The 12332-nt window shown below is 41.6% G+C and overlaps 1 protein-coding gene across 1 annotated transcript in view; it reads left to right on the plus strand.

The window, feature by feature from the left end:
* The first annotated feature begins 3480 nt into the window (after window positions 1-3480).
* Window positions 3481-12332, plus strand: part of LOC126278678 (headcase protein-like) — a 692507-nt gene continuing 683655 nt past the window's right edge. Inside the window, exon 1 of the mRNA XM_049978925.1 lies at window positions 3481-4563. Coding sequence (XP_049834882.1) covers window positions 3752-4563 — 812 coding nt within the window. The 5' untranslated portion in view covers window positions 3481-3751. The remainder of the gene's footprint in view (window positions 4564-12332) is intronic.

Here is a 12332-nt window from a genome sequence, read left to right on the forward strand (position 1 = left end):
GCTACGCTTTCTAGATGCAAAGAGGTTTCTATTCTTAGTATGCTCCTGTCCGTCCCTTGTCATGTTGGTATAGGAAGCTGCCTCTCTGGTCACTTCCGTTTGTATTCGTGAAGCACGCTCGGTAGCGGGCCAAGTCAGTCTGTCGGCGGCGAGCGTCTGAAGTGGTAAGATCTCTGGCTAAGCGCGTGTCTGCTAAGTCCGCAGGACAATGGATTTCTTAAGATCAGCCTAACTGAAAATTTAATGTCCTTTATTTCAGGTTTAGCTCTAAAATATGTAATGTTATCTTAAATTGCAAGACAGTGTACTTCGAGTGTGAAGTTCAGAATACATTCCGGTAGTTGCTTTGTCACTACTTTGTGAGTAAAGTGGAACCACGTGTTGATCAGTAACTCTAACTAAGATCATCAATCTTAAATGCGAATGTGCGTGAGATTATAACGTCTCGTCTTGACAATATTTTTCAATATAGCGACTTTTGTTTATGTTCAACCCACGTGGGGTGTACTTTGTGAGACCAGTACCACGTGCTTATACAGTTGTTTGACCCATCAGGTTAATAGTAAGACGATAGTAACCAGTTCGAGGTTTTTCTTTTGTAAATTACTTTTCGATCTAATTTATTTTATTTACCAAAATTATTGTGGAGTTACACTCTTTGTGTAAACCAAGTTGACCACGTGAAGCATGTGGGGTAATCATCAAAGTAACCCTCAGCTATTCTTTTCGGGAAGATTTCACAGAGAGTTAGTATGAATTTAGTATACCAGTGTGTGGTAATTACATGACGGACAGGTTTGCGCTACGAACGTAACTTCCTTGGGTGAAAATTGAATCGGTTGGTTGTGGTTAATTTCCTCTTGCATATGTTTCAACGTTCTTCGTGTGTTATTTTATGAATGCAGTGTTGTACGCAGTCTCCCAATCTTGACTCCATATTTGATGTGTTCTGTAAGATTACAAACTCACATTTTCACAATCCTAAATATCGCACTAGCTTAGTTATGACTCAAGTTTAATATGCTGAAATTTCAATGATCAATGTTAAAATAATTTTCCAAATATAAACAACATGAACTGATTTATTTCTTTTTATTTAAATTCTCTTATATATATATATATATATATATATATATATATATATATATATATATATATCACCGGTTTTCGTATGACTATTAAAAGGTTATAATTAATGTTAGTCTGGTTCGGAATTTGGTAAGCTAGACTGGATACCTGGTGAAACAGTTGCGCAGTAATGCAAGGTTAATTTCCCCACATAGCTCACAGCTTTTAACCCGCTTTTATTGTCTATCAGCACCGCCTTCAGAATAAATTAATGCAACAACGATACAATATCTTTACTGGCCTTTGAAGTAATCACCATTAGGCACGACACACTTTTGTCATTGCTTGCAAAGCTTTTGGAAACTGTCAGCAAATGCTTCTTGTGGAATCGCTCCAACCACAGTGATCACACGTTTTCGGTTATCCGCATCATTACAGGAGACAAGACCTAGTTCTGCCAATACCGAGCGACTGTCAGTGTCATGGTGTTCATCGGCTTCCTCACCTCCCATAATAAATCAGCTGACAAACTCCAAGATTAGAACGATGTTGATCACCTTTTGGCAGTAAGGTCTTGATCCACCTGAACTTTTACCCGAGGTTGGCAGGAAGGCGGTATAGACTATGCAACTGCCTGTCGTTTGTTCCCCAGATCGTATTGATAACATTAGATCTCATCCGCTGTAATCATGTGGATAGCCAGTAACACGTGACCACGGTGTTTCGAGCGATTTCACAAGAGGCGTTTGCTGATAGCTTCCAACAGCCTTACAATCGATATCAGATGTGTGTTGTAGCTAAAGATGATTAATTAGAAGGCCAGTAAAGGTATCTCCTTTATTTTTTGAGACCATTCGCAGAACTCTTCAGACGCATCTTGTATTTCAGGAATACGGTGTTTTAATTAAAGACTAACGCGAAGTATCGTCTTCAAGGTCATTAAGCTTGTGTTTTTAGCTTGAGGATGACCACTGGCCGGTCGAAAGCGTATCTACCGCGTGGTTATAATTAAAGTGCAGCTGTTCATAGGTGTCCAATGTGGGCTGCAACTATAGTATGGCGGCGAAACTTGGTAGAGTTAATGCGCTAATGCAGAAACGATTTAGTCTTGAAAAAAAAAAATAGTTCCAAATAAGGCATTGAGAATGGAAGAAAGAGGTATAGAAATATTTGCATGTGTAGTAAATGTTTCAAATGGCTCTGAGCACTATGGTCATCAGTCCCCTAGAACTTACAACTACTTAAACCTAACTAACCTAAGGACATCACACACATCCATGCCCGAGGCAGGATTCGAACCTGCGACCGTAGCGGACTGCGTGCCTAGAACCGCGAGACCACCGCGGCCGGCGCATGTGCAGTAGATTAGGAACGGTACGAGGACAGAAAATGTCGAAAAAGTGAGAGAGGCATAATGCTGATTTTATTATTACCCGCCGCTTACACAATTTGTTTAATATGAGCAACTCAGTCGTCGACTAAATGATGTACAGCACCAGATTTGCACCTGTTGACCGAAACTGGAACTAATTTTTTTCAGCGTAAATTGGTTCCGCGTTAATGCAGGAGCATAACTACGAAGTTTCGCTGTCATACAATAATTACAGCCCACACTGCACCTCTGTGAGTAGCTGCACTAAAATTATAACCGCCTGGTATATGTTAGTGTTTGAGACAACCCTCCCGATTTCCATTAATTAGAAGCATTTTTGGCCAGGAGCGCAAAGTTCCGAGGAAACTATTTGAATCCGAAGTCGTCAGACTTTCTGCCTTGGAATACGTTGATTTGAGAAACTCATCCGTATTGTGAATCATTATGATCAGGAATTTTTCGAACTACAAGAGTTCGTGATATGATTACAATCCCCGTCTCCACATTCTACATTTCAAGTGTGACCTTCGTTTGTCTGGAACTTCTTCTTCGGCAGTGTGTTGATGACTGTACCAATTTTATGAATGGGGTTAGATACGTCCACAAAGTTGCCATTTCTGTCATGTGCAGTTCAACTTAGAGCTTTGCGTGTCACACGTGGGACAAAGGGGGGCATAAACAGCGTGCACAAATAAAGTACCGCATTTCGTCTCACCGTGGCAGTCGCTGTCGTCTCGCATTGCGTCGGAAATGCAACGTAGCATGGCGCGGTCACCGGCTTGCGTCGCCAAGTTACGCAAAGGCTAAACGGCTTGCGCAGAGAGCGAACGTAATAGTACTACGGCGTCCGCTTCGCTCTCTGGCGAGTAGAAAGGGAAAACGGGCGGCTATTTTCTCTCTAGGCTAAGCACGTGACCGGTTGTTATGATGCACCTCCCCACCTTCCGTGCCAGCCAATGGCAACGCGCGTCGGCGCGCAGGCCCCCTCCGCGCCTCTAGCGGCCAGCCGGCGAAACGGCGCTCGCGTCGCTGTACTCACGCACAGTCGGCTTGTAGAAGCGAAAGCGAGAGGAAGCGACTGTGATGTTCCACGCTGGATGCTGACTGTTTTCATTTCGCTGTCGGCAAGGAAGGTGAAACTGGAACCCTCGCTGCGGCAGTGTGAATGGGTAGAAGCAGCTGATCTCACGAGATTCTAAGCTGACGATTGATCGTCGTTGTGACACCGTGGGAAGGCTGACGAGGAGGTGGAAGGAACTTTCAGGAGAATTGAGAGCCATAAGGAGAGGAGAAGCAGGTGATAGCTGGAGCATGGCCCCTCGTAAGAACAACAACCACGGCGGGACCGGAGGTGGCGCCGGCGACTTGCAGGGGCTGAACGGCATCGACCCAGAGACCATTGAAAACCACGACGCCAATGTGACGCGTTGCTGTGTCCCCACCGGCGAGTGTCTAAGGGCCACCGCCACCAACAACAACGATAGTTCCATCAATTTGGAAGACTTGCGGGACTGCGTAAAGGTCACTTGTAACAATGACCACTGCACAGTGGGCCAGTACATGCACCGCGAATGCTTTGACGCTTGGGAGCAGACGGTGCTGACGTACCTGAAGACGTGCGGCCGAGCGCGTTCCTGGTCGGAAAGACAGCGCCACCAGAACCTGTGGACCAAGAAGGGATACGATCTGGCATTCAAGGCGTGCGGCTGCCTCTGCGGCCGCGGCCATTTGAAGAAGGACCTTGACTGGTCCCCGCCCCTGCCAAACAACGCCGGCTGCCAAGACGACTTCGAGAAGAAGAAAAAGCGACGCAACCGCCAGAACACCCGCCCGTCGCTGGCGTCCTCTGCCAACGGACACCATCTACACGGCAACATAAATCTCAACAACAATAACAACAATAATGTAAGAGGAGGCGCCGGCAGCGACGCCCAGAACATCGGCACCGTTCACCACGGTGAACTTCGGGGCAGGACTGGGTCGCTTTCTTCGAGCACTGGCTCCTCGTCGCCACCGACCTCCAGTGAGACGTCCGTCTCACCCGCCCACATCGGGCACGGCAGCTCCGGACATGGAGGTGGCAAGAAGAAGTCGAAGTTCGAGTTCTTCTCTGACAGGACCAGGTCAGTAGCACACATAGAATATGCTACCCTTGAGGCTTTTATGCTGCTGGCTTCTGTGTAATTTAGCCTGTACTCGAGTAATGCAGTTTTGTAATTTTCATGCAAATAGCATGCTCGAAGATAATTGCTCAGTAGTTTAAAGTGCTTTTCACGCTTTGTGACCGCCGTATGCTTACCGTATTTCCATCTTAACTCCTAGCAATTTATTAGGTTGCGGTTGCTCTTTAAAATTCTCATGGGTTCTGAGTTTACGATATCTGTACATAAATTTAAACAACCAAATTATTCTGGCATAATTGGGTTTAGGGGTTGAACGGACTTGCAGCACTGATCCAACATCAGAACTAAGCCATAACTTGGTTAGAATGTCGTAGAGCCCCCGACCTCCCCTGTCTTGATGTCTTGGTTGTGGTGTGACAGACTGGACCTGTAGTGTAGCTCGAGGTGTAAGTTAGGCTGGGACGTGACAACATCGTTGTGAAATTAGATAGTACAAGTCTTCGAGGAACATTTTAGCGCGTTTCATGTGCACATATCGTAGATAAAGCACAAACATTGCAAGGAGAAACTTCGTAATTTTTACCACATTAATAGTAATTTATCAGTATCAGTCGATTCTTGCAGTCAACTGTAATATCCTACATTTCAAAATCTTTAGAATTATTTAAATACTCGCGAAATATTGGTGTGTCTTATCCTCTTACCTTGTTGACTACGGTTTGAATATAGCTCAATTTTCATAACGAAGTTTGTACCGGTACTTTTCACGTTTGACAGTGTGCGCTTTTGTACTCGGAGCGCCATTAATGAGCATCCTCCGTAAATAAGGGCGTGAGGCCGGATGGGAGACTGTATTGGAGCTTTGCTACCCTTATCCGATGAGATTCAGTGTGAGTAGGGGGCGTGGTGTGTAGTAACGAGTCGCTGAGTGGGGTGACCCACATCCCCCGCGTGACCTTGGGCGGGCATCCCGCACCAGCTGAGCGGGTCTCTGCTTCCCACCTTGACCTTGGCGCCTGTGCGCCACCCCGACCGGCGCCCTGCGCACGTTTCTTTGGGTTACCGCAGGAAAATCTGCTTTCGGCTATTGCACCCTTGCTGAGCGCAGTTTGCTTCAGCGCATGAGTAGTTGTTTGTCATTTCTTAAACATCGTGACGTCAAACGGCGGTAAGGTACGTGACAATCTTAATTTCATTAATATTCAGCAACATCGTTTCCAGCCTAATTCCTTTACATCAGTCGAATTTCCGGAACATGACTTCCATTACTGCTAACCCAACCTTTAAAAGAAAGACATGCAATTCATCACCTGTCAGTTTGTGAAACGACAAATTGAAGTTGAGAACCAGAAACTGATGTTATGAAACCAAAGTAGCATTACAATACTTGAATATAGAGTTCTTACTCCGGATGATGTAAAGGAAATTACTGGAGACTGTGTTTCTGTCGTTAAGAAATGACGATTTGTTGAGATGACTGCACTGGTCCACGTTATAAATTCACAGTAATCCCAGAGAAAGACGAAAATATCCATTGACAACGTAAAGCATGCATATTCCACAACGTGAAAGAATTCTTAAGAGCTGTACGAAGTACGATAAAATGTTAAAACTGCAATCTTATTACTCTTTCTTTCTCTGGGTGTAATGGTCAGAGTTCGTAGCATATTGCCGGAAAGCCAACATTTTCCTTATATTCTTATTAAACATGGTATTTACTGTAAAAAAAAATTCTTGTAATTTTTTTTTTTACCCTCGGTCTTTTCATCACTTTTCCGTAAGAACCATACGCCTCTGTCATTTCCCCTTTCAACGTTGGCAGAAAGCAACTAAACTCAAATTATTGTTATCTGCTTGCAAAGTTGATTATTATCTTTGGTGTGAAATGTTACGCCGGTAATATGTGCTGCAACGTAATTAGGGGATGTATTTATGTTTCCAACATAGTAATTTATTTATTTTATACAAAGCTTTTGCAACAGTCTGTTTACGGTAACAGAATGTAATAAGGGTCTTCTAAGGCTGCTTGGAATTCTTCGAGTCAAAGAATAAAGCAGCCATATTGGTGTTGGTAATTGTTGTTCTTTGCCTTTCGAACTTCCCACAATTCAAAACTGAATTAGAAGTCAAATTAGCATACGTATTCACTAAAGTGATTGTTCTCAGACGAATACTCTAATATTACCAGTAGATTTGTTCGTGTAATGAACGCAAAATGTGTTTGCAACAATTAGCTGTAACGGTCTCGCATGCTGTGACTGTTGGGCCGATCGCCTTTAAAAAGTGCAGCACGAAGCGTACTACGTTCGACATCAGGCGATCTGAGTTCTTCACCCCGATTATGATGTGAGTACATAGTATAATTAAACATTAAGATTTAACGAAATTGCTGCAGTAAATCACTGAAAGGAACGGTGCCGTATCTGCAGTTATGTTCCTGTCTCGTAAAGTTATAATTTCGAAATGTAGTTTGCTGTTATCTTGTTATTGAATTACAGATATAAAAATAAATGTCATAATGTCCATTGTCTTGCTTCGCTGTATCTTTATTTTCTCAAGCTGCCTATGCTCATTTCTTTTCTGTTCGTGAATGTTTTATTCCCACTTTATAACAGGTTCGCGATTCCTGTCAGCGTGTGACTTTCATATGAGCGGTTAAAGATTTACAGTTCGTTTGAGATACTTGCGTTTATCGCTCAGCAGCATCAATTCATTTTTATTATTGTCTATTTTAAGCAGCTAGTAGAATTGTGGTACCAGAAGCAATAGGTCTGGTTATACCATGTTTGCAGTCGTTGCAACTGGAACAAAAATACTTTTTGTTACTTCAAATTGTGTTTTTGTAGTTTCTTATCGCAGCTCCCGTGTAGTTGATAAGGTCATAGAGGTAAAATCTATACATAGTGATGGGAGTGAACTTTAATAATGTAGTCAAGGCTTCAGATTTACTGATACAGTGAGCTTTATAATGAACTCACGCAGTAGATTTAAATGCTACAATGGACACTGATTGATATAAGCTTACGTGTTATTCTTTTTCCAGAAAAAATTATTTTGCTTTTATGTGTTGTGCATAATGTTCCATCTACTGTTTTTGGAAACTAGATATTCTAATGTTATGTGCCTTTTGACCATATTGCTCAAACCACAGGTCTTATAATGTGTGTTATTTATAGTTACCCAGGCAATTTGAAATATAAATCGAAATCAACGTTGCACAGCTTTTTAAAGATTTCGCTGTTTTTCTGCAGCTAGACTTAAAGCCAAAACTTAGGGCTCTTTCATCGTCGTTTGTGTATGTCTCGTTTTACAACTTACGTGGATGATACGAATGAAGTTAATATTAATTGCAGTTGCCATCGTACAGTCCGTTCTTAGACATGTCTTTACCAAAATTGAATGTCATAGTCTGTTGCGTAGTCTACTGAGTACACAGTGACCCCCATAATTACCTCGTGTTCCATCTTTCAATTTTCTTCCCCAAGAATATTTCGTAGCCATTATGTCACCAGCAAAACTGAGATCTATTCCATCTTAATAAATCTTGTGGTGTCATCACTTGGGCATTCCTGCCCTCACTTAACATATCGTGGTGTTCTTCCATGTTTTGCAAGGAAATTCGTTGGCATGAGCCATTTTTGGCTTCACTTGTGTGTCGCAGGATGAAGTTCACTTTCATCTTTTTCATTTCATATAATAATATTAAATATTGTACATTGGTGTCAATAAAATTTCAAGGATGTAACGTCTTCGAGAATATAATTCAGGAGAAAGAAGATAAAGAAAGTCAAGAGAGGAAGTACGACAATTAGAATGTACTCTAGTTATTAGCTCTACTCCTGTATGGAACTGATTTTAAATCCTGACTAAATGTACGTATTATCCTCTATTAAAGGTAAGTGTTAAGTAAGGATGCGGTACTACTGACATCCTTCTAAGAATAAAGGTGAGTACTTGTCAGTCTTGTGAATGTTTCTATCGTTTATGCTTGTGTTAGTGGTAAATGTTCACGTACATAAGGTAAAATATAGGTGAGTAATTATACTTGAGTTACAATATATAAATTATGTGGAAAAGGCTGATGACACTCAGCATTTTGTTACGGTGCTCAGTGGGGGAAGTAGAGCAGATGATACAGGACAAGGCCCTTGATTTTTATGATAAGTCCTAATGCAGAAAACAAAATGTAAGAAATTTGTCGAATATAACTTGTATGCGGATGAGTAGGAAGATCAAACCTGTATTGTTCGGATACAGTATCACTAGAGTCCTGCTTTAGAGTGCCTTGTCGCATAAATACCTGGCCGTAACGTTGCAAAACGATGTGACGTGGAACGAACATGTGGGAACTGCGGTAGAGAAGGCGAATGGTCGACTTCAGTTTATTGGAAGAAATTTAGGAAGGAATGATTGACCTGTAAAGGGGACCGCATATACGACGCAGGTGCGACCTGTTCTTGAGTACTGCTGGAGTGTTTGGGATTAGGACCAGGCCGTATTGAAGGAAGACATCGATGCAGTTCAGAGGCGAGCTACTATAAGCCGTTCATCATAAGAATAAACCTGATGTTAACATTGCACTATGTATTCTTCCAAGTTTTCTGGAACCTCACTGGATTTCCATTTCACGCGGGATTGCAGCCAAGCTGCTCTAGTACTGTCAAGTACGATAATAAAGGTACGTTTTGTGCTGTGCATTACGCGATCATCGACTTAGCGATAATACGGGAGAACAGCTTTACCGGCGCATTTTAACTTGGACAGCACTGGCCGGTCAGTTGGTACAGCTAGCTGGCAGTGACGTGGCCAGCTGCAGTTCACACGTAAAAAGTGAAGAGCAGAGGAACAATACAGTATCGAATGTCATTTAATTTTTAAGCAGAATGAAATATAATACACTGCAAATCTCCCACAATACGCTCCTTAGATGACTAGGCGAAAGCCACAACACGTTATCGTTTTTAGCTAACGTGCTATTGTAATTAAAACCAAGAATGATGAGCGGCCGAAGTGGCCGAGCGGTGCTAGGCGCCCCAGTCTGGAACCGCGCGACCGCTACGATCGCAGGTTCGAATTCTGCCTCGGGCATGGATGTGTGTGATGTCCTTAGGTTAGATGGGTTTAAGTAGTTCTAAGTTCTAGGGGACTGATGACCTCAGATGTTAAGTCCCATAGTTCTCAGAGCCATCTGAACCAAGAATGATGAAACTTACTTTATTTAACCACAGGGTAATTTTTCTGCATAAGCTGTGTTTAACGTAAGAGTGTTGAAGGATTTCACCGTATAGTTAAATTTTGAAGCCACTGAAGGTATTACGTAGTCAGTCGTCTTACAATCTCATAGTTCCTTCTTTATCCGAATGTGGAAATACATTTCAGTTCTGGAAGTGTCATCTGCTACGTTGATAACTAGCAAATGTAAAACTGCAGCATTTGTATGATGTGCTTGATGCTGTGAGAATTATTGTTTTTCATGTTCCTATGATATTCTATGGTACAAAACGAAGGACATAGTACAAATAAAGAGGATTTGAGTTTTCATTTTTTGCCGTAAAATTAAATTGTTTTGTTTTCTTAATTTAAACCACTTTTATGAACAGTCTTTCATAAAAATTCGACGATTAAGAATTTGTATTTGAAATGGAAACAGGAATTTCGTGTCCAATATTTGATTAGGAGCAAGAAGACGTGCATTTTTATACAAAATGATGATGAATTTTATAATTACGGGATGTTGACATTTCATATTGAACGAAAAAAAAAGTGATACTCGGCAGATTTGAGCCAATGCACGAATAACCGCTTTTGGTTCGCATTCCATTACTCTACCGACTGCACTCTACGTTCAATCTGGGGTTGTTTGGTAGTGTATACAACGCTGGGAAAACTGAAAGCCGATTATCTTTGAAAATGTATGAAAAACGTTAAGGACAGCCTATTTCTTGGCGCTTTTTAACCGTGTTCCATGCGCGTGTTTCACTATGGAAGAGAAAGCAGCCCAAACATTTTCATACTGCGCATTAACAGCGTGACAATCAGCACAAGGCTGCAGGAGCTGTGACTACGCGATTTTTGAAATAAAAACTACGTAGCTAAAGCGTGATTAAGAAGAATGTTGATGGCTGTTAATACATCTGAACATCTTAAAGTTTCATTTGACGTAACTTAGTAATAAGATATCTAATACGTAAAGGCTGCTCCGGGCGTAACGACACCAGTGTACTTATGCTACGGTTTCTGACCAATCGTCGCGCTTGTGTTTGTTTACATCAGGTTTATTCTTATGATGAAAGGATTATAGATTTGTTACCGATAGGTTCGAACAACACACAAGTGTTACGGAGATGCTTCGGGAATTCAAATTGGAATCCCTGGAGCAAAGGCAACGTTATTTTCGAGAAACACTGTCGAGAAAATTACGGAAACAGCATTTGAAACTGCCGAACGATTCTTCTGCCGCCAACATACATTGCGCCTCAGGAGCACGAAGATAAGATACGTGAAATTAGGGCTCGTATGGAACCATACAGAGAGTCGTTTTTCCCTTTCTATATTTGAGAACGGAACAAGAAAGGAAATGACAGGTAACGGTACAGAGTACCCTCCGCCAAGCACCTTACGTTGCGTTGTGGAGTGTCTGTAGATATAGATATGCAGAAAATTAACAGATCGTTATGTGTTATTAATGCACGTAACACACGACAGAGATTTCTTGCTCATCATATTCTGCAGGTCAAGCTTTACATTTTTGTCAGTGGTATCAATTTTCACTCATTGGTAGTTTCTGCATCTTACTGTCCCTTCACGTCATCGAAGAAATAGTCCTTGCGTCTGTCCCTTTCCTTACACCCAGTATTAATCCTTGAGAAATGTTCGTTACAGATTTTTCATGCCAAGTTTATTTCATGTGGGTATTATCTTTGTCTTTTACATTTAGTTGTTTTAAGTATTTATTTCAAGTCCCATGTTGCCCATTTTTCAGTTTCGTAGAGCAGCTTAATCCGTGCAAAATATTTAGCAAAACCCTTTCCTCTCTTGATGTTCTTGCGTTTGTTTGTTAAGAGAATATCCTTGCCCAAAAACAGGGTTTAGGGTACCAGAGTATTGCTTCCAGAGCGCATTAGTTGCGTTCGTACAGATACCTCCACAATAGCAGTACTTTTTCGCCTTTCCAAGTTAGATACTTCTTAGGTATACGAAATATAATACGATATATATCAGTATATATATACACCAGTTTCGCTGTCAAATTATTTGAGGCTGAAGTGGAATACGTTTTCACTTATTTGTCCCCCTCTCTGGAATCTAAAGAGCTGAAGCTATGGTTCGAAGTCTAGAGGACTGATGACCTCAGATGTTAAGTCCCATAGTGCATAGAGCCATTTTTTGTGGTTCTTTATTAGAAAGGAAAAATATGGAAATTGTTTCGACGGGACAGCCTTTGTGATACCATTCTTGTCTGGGGACCTACAAATCCTCCATTTCTCATTGGTGTCTGTAATAATTTCAACGTGTGAATTTTTTTCATGTTTGTGTCTATTATGTTTCGGAGACTCTTGCTTTCTTTTGCTTCTTGTCGTTGTTACAATTGTTTCTGATTCACTTAAAGGTATGCTGCTGCATATGGGACTTCCGGGTTAATGACGGCACAATAAGTAGTGTTTAATGTTACGACTGACACTAATCGTTTGTTATAAACATCTTTGGTAAAATCGTAGATCATTTTCGCCTTGGTCATCCTTGACTTGGAGGCTCCTTTCTCGTTATGA

Source organism: Schistocerca gregaria, chromosome 1 (genome assembly GCF_023897955.1).
Source record: "Schistocerca gregaria isolate iqSchGreg1 chromosome 1, iqSchGreg1.2, whole genome shotgun sequence".
In the NCBI taxonomy this organism is placed as follows: Eukaryota; Metazoa; Arthropoda; class Insecta; order Orthoptera; family Acrididae; genus Schistocerca; species Schistocerca gregaria.